At 41.0% G+C, this 14,509-nt stretch overlaps 1 protein-coding gene across 3 annotated transcripts; it reads right to left on the reverse strand.

The window, feature by feature from the left end:
• Positions 1-503: 503 nt before the first annotated feature.
• On the reverse strand, positions 504-14,435 carry FBXO4 (F-box protein 4). 3 transcript variants are annotated; one of them, XM_079797008.1, is made up of 7 exons: positions 14,241-14,435; positions 12,949-13,184; positions 11,086-11,306; positions 5,984-6,059; positions 5,763-5,883; positions 1,822-1,896; positions 504-866 (listed from the first exon to the last, which is right to left on the reverse strand). In XM_079797008.1, exons 1-7 carry the CDS (start codon positions 14,427-14,429, stop codon positions 777-779), a joined length of 1,008 nt encoding a protein of 335 aa, XP_079653134.1. In that variant the 5' UTR covers positions 14,430-14,435; the 3' UTR covers positions 504-776. The 3 variants fall into 3 exon arrangements, with proteins under 3 accessions (XP_079653134.1, XP_079653135.1, XP_079653133.1); XM_079797009.1 differs by having other exon boundaries at positions 5,708-5,883; XM_079797007.1 differs by having other exon boundaries at positions 1,822-1,997; positions 5,708-5,883.
• Between the last annotated feature and the right edge of the window lie 74 nt (positions 14,436-14,509).

Consider the following 14,509-nt stretch of genomic DNA (forward strand, 5'->3'; position numbering starts at 1 on the left):
ATTCCAGATGTGAAAAAAAATTGCGTTCAACAATTCTCTCTCAGAGGAATTTTGGTAAAAGACAGAGGACAGACCTGAAAAGCAGAAAAATGTCTCATTGATTTGTCCAGCACTTATGTTTCAGAGCCCTCTGGCATTACATCTAGAGATGAACTGAGCTTTCAGTTATTTGAAAATATCAAGAACTTCCAGGAAAAGTTATTTCCACTGAATTAATATTAAATGTGATATAAAGTTAATTTCCACTGTTTCAGAAAAGAATGCAAGTTGTATAGCTATAATATTAAATGCAATTCCAGAATAGTCCAGTCTTTAAGCAGTATATTCATTAAAAATAGACAAAAACTCACTTCCTGATAATCCATTAAGAACCCTTGAAAAGGACCTACAGAAAGCTTATAGAAAGTTTAGCAAATATGTTATTCCCCACTAGGGAAATCTTTGAACCGAAAAGACCAGAATCCACAAGGAATGAGAAATGCACAAACTTGTTTTTTCCAGAATTTAATATTTTTAAAAAGACAGAAAGTATAAAAATTATCAAAAAAAATCTTACAAGATTTATTTTGGGGCTAAATGCTTGCACTAAACTTTTTCTTATAATTGATTTAAGGTAAAAAGCAAAAATTATATTAAAAACACAGCAGCTTCAGCTGTCCAATATAAAGCCCATTTGCAAAAAGGCAGGACAAAATGAGCTGACGGAGCAAATATTCACATCACGACCTCAGCAGCAAGTTTCAAATGGTTTCAGTTCCCAAGGTCTAAAACAAGGATCATCTTGCATGCTTAGATTCGACTTCTTCAAGAATCCACTGAATGCCATTCAAAAAACCCGTCAGAGTTTCAGCCTCTGTATCCTGGACCTAGGAGCAAACAAGAGAGACCATTATCAGTAAGAAACTGAGTCCAACATCTTACAATGATGACATTTTTCTAGACACCAAAAAAAGGGACTAAATATATCCCAATAAACTTTGGATGAATCATTCAAGTATTGTCTTCTAGACAGGTTAGATAAAAATATGATCTCATATCTTTTAATAAGGCTTATTATTTATCCTTGGGGATAGGAAGATCTACCATTTCCATGACTTGTTTGTATGTATTAGAAAAATAATTCCCCCAAAAGATCCACTTTGAAAACAAAAACATTTTTGAATGAACCCAGCTTGTCAACTGATAAATGTGACGTCTTATTGCAAAAATATGTCTTTAAGACTGCCACTTCTCCTAGTAAGTCAAACCCCCACTTAGGAAGGTACACCTTTATTAGTAGCTTCCAAATTGTGTTCCAGTTTCCAAAGCTCCTTGGGATGGATAGGGGGAGAAAGGAAGGAAGAAAATCCCCTAAAACCTTCAGCAAAAGCATTTCCAATATTAATTTTCCTTTACTTTACTTAGGGCAAGCATGTCAAACTTGCGGCCAGCTTGACTTAGGGGCTTTCATGTAAGGTTTCATTTGATGAAAAGATTCCATGATTAAAATAAAGTTTGGAGAGCTAGAAACTCTAAGATGGCATCTATACTTCTGATGGCCCTTAAAGCATAATGCTGAAAAAACACACCAAGATAGTGGCATCTAAAAAAAAAAAATCCCCAATTACTATTCATTGTATCCATGAGAGGAGACAAGTAGGAACAAATGATCAGCTGAGACTATTGACACCAACCAAAATATCTCACATCAATTAAGCTATTAAAACTAACTTTAGAATACTGTTCTGTTTCATTAAAGAGAATGTGTAGGAAAGAGTAAAATCAAATAAAAAACTGAAAAATAAGGTAATATGTTTCTCACCAGAGAAGATAGGACCTTACCATCCATGGGTGGTTTAGATGATTCAGACCCAGCTCATGCGCCACATAAAAACAGGGCATTCTTTTCACATTTGCCTGAGAAATACAAGATAAAACCAGCATTGGTCTTCCTGAAGATCCAAAGGCTGGGTCTGTCATTGCCATAATACGAGAAAATTCATCTTGCCATTCATGTCCTAAGGAATGAAGTCAAACTCTTAATTTGCATTACTTGCAATAGTTTCTAAAATAATTAAATTAGATTGAAAATTAACAGAACGAGGAAACAAAAAAATTACCAGGATCCAAACATAACAAACTGCCTCTATTGCTTTGTTCATTTATTAATATGTCATAAAGTTACATTAGGTAGCCTTGCAAGGATACACATTTAGGTGAAGTCAGAGGGGAGGGGAATCATAGTACTATTCAGATGTCTCTATAATTTAAAAGAAAAATACCTTGATATAGATATTTTCCTCTCACAAATTCTGTAGCTATCACTACCCTTTCTTTCAAAGTCCTTAATTTCAAAAATTTAAACTTATAGTTGGGTCTAGCTTTTTTATGCAAACTAGCAGTCTCTGCCTTTCACTGGAGTATATAAATCACTGACATTTTGTGGTAGGCAGAATTTTAAAGCGATCCCCAATGACTTGCACCCTTGTATAAACCCTCCCCCTTTGAGTGGGAGGAACCTGCAAATATAATGGGATATCACTGTCATCATTGGGCTGTATTGTTCTATTAGGGACACCGTCCTCAATGAGCCTGACCTAAGCAGGTGAGTCCTTAAAAGGGATGAGATTCCTCTAACCAGAGAACTATGAACTGATAAACAGGTGTTCTTTTAAACCACTAGGTTGGAGGTGATTTGTTATATACCCATAGAAAACAAACATGTAATAAATTTATGAACATGGGACATTTAAATCTATCATATACTTCTTGGATTTTGACTTGTTCCACCTGTTCTTTGTTCCTTTGTCTCTCTTGTTCTTTCTTTTGAATTGAATTTTTTTAATGATTCCATTTTATCTTCACTACTGGCTTAGCTAATTACTAGAGGCCAGGTGCATGAAAATTCATGCACTGGAGGGGGTGGGGGTCCCTCAGCCTGGCCTGCCCCCTCTCACAGTGCGGGAGCCCTCAGGGGTGGGAGGCGACCCAGCGATCAGGGGAAGGTGCCGCCCCATCACATCTCTGCTGCTGCCACTGCCAGCAGCGCAAGCCTCGGCAGGCCCTGGTTACCTGAGCCTCAGGCGGCCATGGGCAGCTCTGCCATCCGAGGCTTACCTGCGCCTTGGGCCGGCCCTGGGCGGCTGCGGGGCTGAAGGGACTGGGGGACTCCAGAAGCAGATGCGCGAGAGGGGGGACCCGGGGCTGATGGGACTGGGTGGCCATCTTTGAGGGTGTGGCAGTCAATTAGCACACTCCCTCCTTATTGGCTGTGGGTGCCACCATCTTTGAGGGCGGGACAGTCAATTAGCATATTCCCTCTTTATTAGATAGGATACCTCTGTTACACATTTTTTAAAGGGTGCTCAAAGATTTACAATGTAATTCTTAACTTATAACTGTCTACCTTTATATAGTATTATACAATTTCATTTATAGAAGAATATTACAATAGTATATTTCCATTTCCTCCCTTCAATGCTGTTGTACTGTTAGTATATATTTTACTTAAAAATATCATATACCCACAATACATTGTTACTATTTTCCTTTGCATAATTATAAGGAATTTAAAATTAGGAAAAAAATTTTATATATAGTTTTATTGTTTTCATCCTAGGGTTCTTGATTTCTTTTTGTAGATGCAATTTTCTATCTGGTATATTCTTCTGCCTAAAGAGAGTCCTTTAATAGTTCTTCTAGTGCAAATCTGTTATAATGAATTTTCACAGATTTTGTTTGTCTGAAAAGTCTTGATCTTGCCTTCATTTTTAAAACATTTCTTTGCTGGACATAAGGTTTCCTCCCCTTTGCAATACTCTACAGTAAGCATGTCAAACTCAAAGGCTAACACAGGCCAAATAAACGAGGCATGCGGCCCTGGGCTGCGAGTTTGACATGCTTGCTGTACAGATTTACCTTCATTGCCTTCTAGCTTGCAGCAATTCTGTCAGGGAGTCTTTGTCCTTACCTATGGCCCTTTGTAAGTATCTTTCCTCCTGCTCTGGCTGCCTTCAAGATATTGTGTTTACCTTTGGTTTTCATCAATTTAGCTATGATATATCTAGATGTATTTTTCATTTATTAGGTTTACAGTTCTCTGGGAATCTTGGATCTGTGGCTTGTAGTCTTTTAGTAATGTTGAAATATAGGCCATTATCTGTTCAAAATTTTCTTTATCCCTGTTCTTACTCCCTTCATGTTTTTGTACTTCAATTACGCACATATATGTTAGACCAGGAATTGGCATATTACTTTCCTGTGAATCTGTCTTTATAAATAAAATTATTTTGGAAAACAGCCACGTCCACTAATTTACAAATGGTCTATGGCTACTTTTGCATTGTAACAGTAGTGTTGAGCAACTATGAAAGGTCATATGGCTCATGTAACTAAAATATTTAATATCTAGCCTTTTAAGAAAAAGTTAACTCTCCTTTGATAGGTTCCCCCAGCTCTTGGATGCTCTGTTCCCCACTCCTTCTCTTTTTCTTCTTTGTGTTTTAATTTGGATAATTTCAACTGAGCTATCTTTCAGTTTTCTGAAGGTTTCGTTCGCCAAAAAGTCAGTTGAAGAAACTATTCACCTGTTATCATATTTTCTATATTTAGCATTCCCATTTTACTCGTTTAATAGCTTCTTACTCTCTGCTGAAAATCCCTATCTGTTCACATATATTGTCTACCTTTTCCACTAAATCCTTTAACATATTAATCATATCCCTTTCTGAGAGTGACAACATCCAGGCAATCCGTGAGTCTGGTTCCACTGATTACTTTATTTCTTGATAATGGGTCATTTCATTTTTACTTTTTGTGTGTGACTTATAAAATTTTAATTTATTGCTAGATGTTTTATATAGAGCCAGTAGAGACTATAGAGACTGTGGTAAAGAGGATTTACTCCTGGAAATAGACATGATTCTTTTGGTAGGCCATTAATGCAGTAGGTCAAGTCCAACTAGTCAGTAGTTAAGATGGATTTGGCTTTTATTTTTATTGTTAACTTTAGTGCACCATAAACTTTAAATTCTTTAAAGAATGGGCTGCTGCTACTGTGTTCTGAGTGAGAACAATACATTGTATTATTCATATCCTTCCTTATTCACAGGGGTTTGAGGGAGAAATTACAACACTGACTTTGGCCCCAAAATATTATTATTTCCTACCTATATATCACCCTGAATGGCAATTATTCAGAATATATAGAGAGTGTTCTCAACTAATCTACTTAATTAAAGTAAACATTACACACCACACATCTCTGTATCTGGGTAATTAAAACAAAGGTAAAAATTTCCAGTTATCTGCATAAATTATTTGAATAGGGCCAGAAATAAAAAACAAAAAACAGCAATAACAAAAAGTGCAGAAGCATACAATAAATAGTACCATATAGCTATAGTTTTAAATTTTGGTATGCATAAAAAATTCTGTAAGTGCTTGTTAAAAACAAGCAAACAACAACAACAAAACAGATCCCAAGACACAATCCAAATCTATGAATCATAATCCACCATGGTAGGAACCAGGCAGTTGTTTTTAACAAGCTCCCAAGTGATCCTAATACACATCAAGGTTTGAGAACCCACTGTTAAATAATGGTCATAGGATCACATTGATAAAATTAACCATCATATTCTTAAGAAGCCACAGTGAAGCCTAAACAATATTTTTTATTTGCTTTGAAAAGCAAGTGCTTTTAAAACGAATATACAATAATGCTTACTTTTCTGAGCTTCAGCATTTGCAACATAGATGAACCCATCAACAACTTCACACACCTTCTGAATTTGTGGAATTACACTGTATCGGCTTCCTTGTTGATCATCCCCTTCATTCTGTAAACTGAACATCTTGTTAACTGCACTTGTATGCTCTTCTCTTGCTCTATCTCTTTCCTTTCTATAAGAAAATATGGAAACATAAAACATAATCAGACACTAACCAGGCTGTATCCCCTTAAAATATTCCAGTCCTTAAGTCACCAAGTAGGAAGCCTTACCTGGTAGTTGAATATAATATCAGGATGTTGAACTTATGTTGGTTGCTCAATTGAAAACTGACCCCTGATCCAATACCTAAAGGGAAAAATTACAGTTATCAAAAAAAGTCATTAATAAAGACAGCAAAAGATCAGATTGAAAAACATTACCCAGAATTTTAAAAATTCTACAACTTATATATAGCTTTGAATTAAAATGGAACGTTCGTGTTGAAAAAGATGCTGCTTGCAATTTCCATTCACTTAGTAAAAACATAGACAAAGAACTGCTAGGCTTGCCCGGCTGGCATGGCTCAGTGGTTGAGTGTCGACCTATGAACCAGGAGGTCCTGGTTCAATTCCCGGTCAGGGCACATGCCCGGGTTGTGGGCTTGATCCCCAGTAGGGAGTGTGCAGGAGGCAGCCAATCCATGATTCTCTCTCATCATTGATGTTTCTATCTCTCTCTCCCTCTCCCTTCCTCTCTGAAATCAATAAAAATATATTTTAAAAAAAGAACTGCTAGGTTTATAACATTCCTTTTCATATCATCACTACCTTCATTAACTTTATCATCATATCAGCAGCAGTTGCATCATAACAGCTACTACTATTTATCCTCAAGACTGAGACTCATTTTAATATTTTTATGTTTCTCATTTGTCTTACACTCCAGGTATACTAGTACATTCAATGAAATGGCTCCACCCTCCCCACAAAAAGCTGTTTTTAAATTGATGAGGAGTCATCAATGGCAACTTAGAAAATTGAAAAAATATGGCAGATACTAAAATTTGGAATTAGACTTGATTTAGAATCTTGACTTTGCTATATATAGCCATGTTTTTGCGAGCCTCAGTTTTGTTATAGAAGTATAGAAATAATACATTTTAGGATTATTGTAAGTATTAAACAAGACTACATATGTAAAACTATTAGAATGACTGGCAAATAGCACATTAAGCATCCAGCCTGTTTTGTCTTCTGGAAGGAAAGTATAGTGTCAGTCACCGGTGACTGACTGGGCGCTTAGCGTGATAGCAGGTGCTAAACAGTACTAGCTTCTTTCAACTTTATATCTGAATCATCCAACTTAGTTATTTGTCCTTCTTTCTAAACCTCTTCCTTCTTTTGGCTGTTAACACGCAGGGGCTCATTTCCCCTCTTGCTTCTTAGAAAGGGCATTCTCTTCTCCCATGGATCCACTTCTTTCTGTTATATAAATGTCCTCTTAGATTTTGTCCACCCCTCTCCATCCTCACTCCCACCCTTTAGTTTAAGTTGCCATCATCTCTCCCTTGGACTTCTGCAATCACTTCTAAACAGTGTCGGACATCCACTTTTGCCCTCTACTATCATTCTTCCAACAGCATGTGGAGAGATTACTTAAAAATGCCTAGTATCTAGCCAGTGTGGCTCAGTGGTTGAGTGTCGACCTATGAACCAGGAGGTCAGGGTTTAATTCCCGGTCAGGGCACATACTGGGGTTGTGGGCTCTATCCCATGTAGGGGGCATGCAGGAGGCAGCCAATCAATGTGTCTCTATCATCAATGCTTCTCTCTCTCTCCTTCTCCCTTCCTCTCCCTCTAAAAAACAAAAAATGCCTAAATAATTATATCTCTTCCCTTCAAAGCCACTCCCTTCAGACAAAGAAAACATTAATATAATCTGGTCTCTACTAGCCCTGCGTTATAACCAATATAGTTGTCCAAATAAGCTGAGCCATGCCACACCTTCTGATGTCACCACATATACAGAGATCTTGGTGGCTGGCACTGCAAGCATCCCAAGCCAAATGACCTGAGTCCTCTGGCCACTAGGCCTGGTGCACAACCCCCAACCTCAGAGATCACAGAGGTTAATTCCACCATGATCTTTGTTTTCATCAGAAACTTTGAGATTTCCCTCTCAACACATCGCACCTCAGCCCAATATGATCTCTAGGCTGTTCTGAATGCATCACCTTGCCAATGACCCCTCCTTCTAGTCTTCCCTGATCTTGCAGGGTTTGAGGCATAATTAAATTGGCATTTTCAAACAATCACTCCAGCTGCTGTCTTGAGAATGAAATTGCCATTTCATAATCAACAAATTTCCCCATGTCCCCAACCTCTTCTTGAGCCGTCCCTTCTACCTCATGGCTTTCCCTGAAACGAGCCTGCACCTAGGTGTCGCTTCTCTCCCTGTGGACTCTCATGTAACGAAGTTGCTTATTCTCTCACATCTCAGGGTAAAGAGGTAGGATCAACTTTCTCTTTACTCCCCAATGCCGTGTCTTAACCATTACTCACCAACCCTCTTGAAAAATTCCATCTCTTTGAGACACACACAGCATTCAGCTATAGTCCCATCTCTCCTTCCTTGACCTTGTAACTTATAAATTTCCTTTTGATAATCCCTTCCTCCAAACATTCACTGAAGATGTCAGCACCTGGTTCACAATCTTCCTCTCCATCCTCAGAAACTTCAAAGTCCACATGGACTGCATGATTGTCAAATCTTGATTTCTAGCCCAGAATTTGCTCTTGAGATCTGGATGCATAAAGTAATCCACAAAGTCACTTGTTCATTCATGCATCAAATATATATTGAGTGCCTACTATGTGCCTGATACCTCAGATCGAGCTAAGAAAAAGATGACAAGATTCCTGGCCTAATGGAGCTACAAATGGATTACTTACTGGTATAGCAGGCATCTATCTCTACACATTCAGTCAATTCTATATCCTTCATACTTTTATCACAATACTCGAGGCTTGGTGCATGAATTTGTGCATGGGTGGGATCTGGCCGGCCCACCCTGGTCAGGGCCAATCAGGCCAGGCCGGCCACAGGGAGGGGCCATGGGCGGTTGGTCAGCCGGCCCCGCCCCCTGGTCGAACTCCCAGTTGAACTCCTGGTCAAGGGGACAATTTGCAAATTAGCCTTTTATTATATAGGATTAGTGGTTTCTTAATGCATCTCCATGTCTTTATAATCCCTCCTAATCAATTTTTCACTTAGGAGCCAGATTGAGCTTCCTAAATGCAATCTCGACCATCTCACTCCTTTGCTTAAAATCCTTCAAGAGCTTCCAAATGCTTAAGCATGGCACACAAGTATCTCCTCACCTGTACACTGTACACACACAGAGCTACTTCAAATGTGCCATACACACCCAGGGTGTTGTGCTTTTAGAAATGTAGTTCTCACTGCTTAGAATATTTTTACCCTGTCTTTTTTTTATTGCCTACTCCTACTCATCTTAATGACCATGTGAGGCATCATATTCAATGTGGTGCCTTCTTTGACCCTAAATTTTCTACCCAGGAACTAATTGCATCATATTCAAATCACCTGTGCATTTGTCTTTGTCCATCCTAGATCAAGTATCTTCAGGACAAAGATTTTATATGGTTTTAAATCTCTGCATCTTTCGCATCTAATAGATGCTCTCAATAAATGAATAAGTAAAGCTAGATTATATTGTCATTTATATTTATTATATACTAGAGGCCCGGTGCACGAAATTCGTGCACAGGGGTCCCTCAGCCCACCCTGCACCCTCTACAATCCAGGAGCTCTCAGAGGATATCCTACTGATGGCTTAGGCCCACTCCCCATGGATCTCTGCTCTCTGCGGGGCCTGGAGGTTTCCCTGCAGCCATGGAGATGAAGCCCCCATGCCCTGCTGTCGCTCTCTGCCTGCTGCTGCCCTGTGCCATGTGAAGGAAGCCCCAATGCCCTGCAGTGTGCTCTGTCTGCGGGGCCTGGGGGCTTCCCAGACACGGACACACTAAGGAAGCCCCCATGCCCTGTTGTCCAGGCTCTGTCTGCAGGGCCTGGGGGGGGTTCCCACCGCCACTGCCCACTAAGGAAGCCCCCAAGCCCTGCTCTCTGGGCTTTGTCTGCCATGACTTCCCTGCCACTGCCCCACTAAGGAAGCCACCATGCCCAGCTTTGCAGGGCCTGGCGGCTTCCCAGCTGCCGAGATCAGGAAGCAGCCATGCCCTGCTCTGCTGGCACTGGAGTCTTCCTGATCGCCGCGGGACAGGCCCTGCTCCTCCGCTGGCTCCATGTGCGCAGGGCCTGGCGTCTTCCCGATCGCCGTGGTGACCATTGGGAAGACGCCATGCCCTGCTCCTCCGCCGGCTCCGTATGCGCAGGGCCTGGCGGCTTCCCGCTGCCGCAGCACTAAGGAAGCAACCATGCCCTGCTCTCAGTGCTCTGTTTGATGGTGGGACAGGCCAGACACTCCAGCAGCGGGGCTGAGGAGACTGGGCGCCGCCATCTTGTGGGTATGGGGGCCGCCATTTTTGTCACGGAGTGATGCCTAATTTGCATATTACTCTATTATTAGATAGGATTCTGTTTACCAACTAACTACATGGTTGCTGTTGGGTTCTGTTTGTTTTTGTTTGTGTTTTGTTTTTGTTTTTTTCATAGAAAGTAGGGGAAGGTGAAAATTAAGCATTTTTGAAATTTCAATATACAGTATGTGAAAGTATTTTGCACATGGCAGATAGGAGCTAAATGGTTTTTGCTGTTAACATTCTTTTAAAATATAGTAAATATTGTATAAATATAACACCTTGGCTACTTAATTTACTTTTACATAATCTTATATTCTGGATTGCATAAACTTTAGGAAATAAGAGGAAGCTTACCTCTTTTAAAAAGTACATTAATTCTTTCAGTCCATTGGCACCTGGGGGGCTCTCATTAACCAAATTACTATATTTCAGTGATTTTCAACCTTTTTTATGTCATGGCACATATAAAGTAATTACTAAAATTCTGCAGCAACCAAAAATATATTTTTTGCTGATCTGACAAAAAATAGATATAATTTTGATTCATTCACACCAGGAGGCTATTATTATGTTGGCTGTTGTCATTATTTTATTTGACATTCTAAGGGAAAAGAGGTCAGTGTAGTCCCAGACTACAGAGTCAGATATTGCATGTTTTAAAAATTCTTGTGACACACCAGTGTGACTCTCACATCACACCAGTTAAAAATCACTGCTATATTTCATCACATCAAATAGTTAATTAAAAAATGAATTTCTTTCTATTTAACATTAGCGTCAAACTCAAAAGTGTTAATTTATCATGTACTGTAGATTAACAGGAAAATTACCATCAATTTGCCTCTGAGGCAAACCAGCTGTTGGGCAAAGTTCCTCAGAAGACATCAAGCTCAACACCAAAGATGTATTCAGTTCTTCCAAACCTGGTCCAAACATAGCAAATCGGGGTTCATTCTGAATAATCAATGAGTGTAAAAATGAGGTCACTGCTCCATACATAGGACGGCTAGCTTTCGAGGATCTTCTTGTATATGGACAGCACATTTTATAGCTGTATGAAATTGTCACAATTAGAAAATTAATACAGAAAAAAACTTAGCCAGTTATTCGCTCAACAATGTATAATTTATTGAGAATTTGCTAGATACAAGGATACAATGACTATATAGTTCCCATTCTCATGGAGGGCAGTGGGGGACAGACATCATTATAGTATGTATGCCAAGCGCCATGACAGGACAAAGCATGAGGTGCTATGGGAGCACTAGTGGTCCAGAAACTGAGAAAATTTTCCGCAGGAATCATTACTTATTTTCTAATCTTTCATTTAGATTCTCTCATGGAACATTTGGTCTAACACCTGTTTCAATGGTTAAAATTCACTACATAGAGAGAGCAGTGATCAACTGGGGAAGATTTTGCTACTCACCGCCACCCCCACCCCCGCCCCCGCCCACCCACCCTCCAAGCTCCAGGGAACATTTGGCAACATCTAGAGACATTTCTATTATCACTGCAGGGAGTTAGTGAGGTGGTACTACTGACATCTAGTGGGTGGAAGCCAGAAGTGCCTCAAAACATCAACAGTTCCCAGAACATCTGGTCCAAAATGTCAACAATACCAAGATTGAGAAACACTGCACTGAAGACAGTCGGCATAAATGTTCCTATAGATTAAAAAATATATAACCAAGTTTCTTACGTACTCTTATTAACAGCCTCCAATGTAACAGTTCAGTTAAGTGTTAAATATAAAGGGAGGCTCAAATATTCTTTACAGATAACTTAGCAAACTAAGAATCACATAAAAATAAAACAACTCAGTTTCTTTTAATAGCTATAAATGTCTAAACCAGCAATTCCACATGTTATTGAAAATGAAAACAAAGTTACCCAATCAAAATGAAACCCAAAGCCCTTTAACTAAATCAAGCTGGCTAAGACAATTACTAACCTAATAAGATAATCATGTTTATTTAGGAACCTATAATTCAAGAAGAAAAAAAATCAAATTTGAAGCTAGACAGGTCAGGCCAAGCCTTACTACTTTAATTAGTTATATAAGCCACTTACAGCCTGAATTTCCATTTTTCCAACTGCAGTACTTGAACAACAATAATCAACCTGGGGTTGTAAGAGTCAGAAATCATTTTATTTGCTCACAAAAGATAGTTACTATGATTATTACTATCCCTAGGGCAAGTTTGGTCTCACAGCATCAGATGCACTTGATGCTAGGTTGGCTGTGGGACCAGTTGCTCAATAACATTAATTCTCTCATCTACATTATATTCCAAAATGTCAATGCTTTGGGTTAGTAAGAAAATCCTATTGCCCAGAACCTTGAGAATGGTTTTCTCCTTGCCAAAGAACTGCTTTCTGATATCTGGCCATTCCTTTTCTGGGTACGGAAAGTATTTACTACCGAACAAAATGACAAATGTTCTAAAGATAATGAAAATTTAAAGAAGAGTTTCACTTTTTGTCATATGAACTATGTATATTTATCCAAATACTCTGGTCAGGCATCACAGGGAAGTAACAAAATGAAGGAAGTCATTTAACTTAACCCCAATTTTCACAAAAGGACACTAAGACCCAAAATCTATGAAAATAATTAGTGGTGGGGCTATTGACTTGTAATATAGTCAAATTTAATATCTTCTCTTTAATTCATAAAACTAGATACTTACACTGCCATGTAGTCAAAAAATGCACCATCGGTGACTTCAGATATAGGTTTTTTTAAGATGTCCAGATCTGGAAGAGACTTCCAGTCCACAGAAGACCACGAAGGAAGGTCCCGCAACAGAAAATACCTCCACAGAATCGGATCTCGAACAGTTTCATTCCAGTAATGACTTGTACTTCCCAGCTGACACAGATCGTGCGGTGAGAGAAATGACAAGATATAGAGCTGCACGTCAATCTGAAACAGAGGAAAGCGGCAAGTAGGTGAAAGGGGGTTGTAATTTATCTCGGAAAACTGCTTTCTGATAATAAATGAGAAAAATTATCATCATCATACTAGGAAACCTCACGTCAACTGAACAGTGTCTTAATGAAATCTATCAGGATAGATTACAAATCAACAAAGACCTGTTATCCTAGATAACCGAAGATCAACTGAACAATCGCTCTTTTCCCCTAACGCTATCATTCTGAAGTTATTTGCCTGCCATCGGGAGAGAATCCTAACTGAACACTTAATTTCTGATACACTGAAACCAACCATTTTTCAAGCAAAATAACAGTTTCTTTCATTTCTTCCCATGGGTATTTTGCCATACCATCATTTGGGTATATTACTTAGGGAAATTATTTATTCTGCAAAATAAACCTTTCTCAAGCAAACTTCTGATTTTATCTCTGGGTCACATCCAAGTGATTTTATCTGGGTCATCTGAGTGCCTCTGTCTCAATTCCTGATGGACGTCGGAGGGAGGTGTCCACAGCCCCCAGGAGAAGGGATTTTAATAATTCCTAAGACTGTCTCCATCTCCCTGACAAATCCACCAACAAACGCCGTGTGGGATTCTGCGGCCTGCGGGTCCTCCGCTCCCACTGGAAGTGAATTCCCGGGCAACAGCCTGGCCCGGGAGGGTGAGTGCGGGGACCCCACGCGTCTGGGGCGCGGAGCCTGGGCGAGATGCCGAGGACACCGGCGGGGTGCTTTCCCAGGCGGGTGCCCTCATCGCCCCCCCGCCCCGCTGCCGTCCAGGGCGCCCCGGTCCCAGGCCTGTCTGGGCGGACACACGGCGGGCCACCTGGCAGGTGACTAGGGCGCTCCCCAGGGTGTGTCGCTGGGACCTTCGGCCCCGCTGCGGAGCCGGGGTCACCGCCTGGGCGTGTCGGGTCCACTGCGGCTCCCGGGGCTGCAGGGACCGGGCAGACAGCGGGGCGCGGGGAGGTCCCCGGCTCCCGGGTGGCCCCGACGGGGCGCCCCTCCCAGCCCTGGGGTCTCCGCGGCCCGCGCCACGCTCACCGGCAGCCGCGTCAGGGTGCTGGGCTCCTCCTCCGCCTCCTCGCGGGAGGCGCGGGGCGCCGCCCGGTCCTTGCCCACCGACTGCCAGAAGCTCCTCCAGCCGCTGAGGATGGCCGCCTCCAGGCGGCCCCAGTCGCTGTGGGGCGGCGGAGGGGAGCCGCACCGGCTGCGTGGCCCGCTTCCCGCCATGGCCGCCGGCGCCGCTCGTGACGTGACTCAGGGTCACGCGACGCCCCGCCCCCATCAAGCCCCGCCTCCCGGAAGCCCCG

Source organism: Cnephaeus nilssonii, assembly GCF_951640355.1.
Source record: "Cnephaeus nilssonii genome assembly, chromosome: 2".
Taxonomy (NCBI): Eukaryota; Metazoa; Chordata; class Mammalia; order Chiroptera; family Vespertilionidae; genus Cnephaeus; species Cnephaeus nilssonii.

Bases quoted from the DNA above. Each gene is read 5' to 3' on its own strand.
- FBXO4 (XM_079797007.1), bottom strand. From the start codon at position 14,429: ATGGCGGGAAGCGGGCCACGCAGCCGGTGCGGCTCCCCTCCGCCGCCC. The intron at 11,307-12,948 runs GTAAGTATCTAG...AATTTCATACAG, and splicing joins TTTTTTGACTACATGGCAGT to CTATAAAATGTGCTGTCCAT. The intron at 5,884-5,983 runs GTAAGGCTTCCT...ATTTTCTTATAG, and splicing joins ATATTATATTCAACTACCAG to AAAGGAAAGAGATAGAGCAA.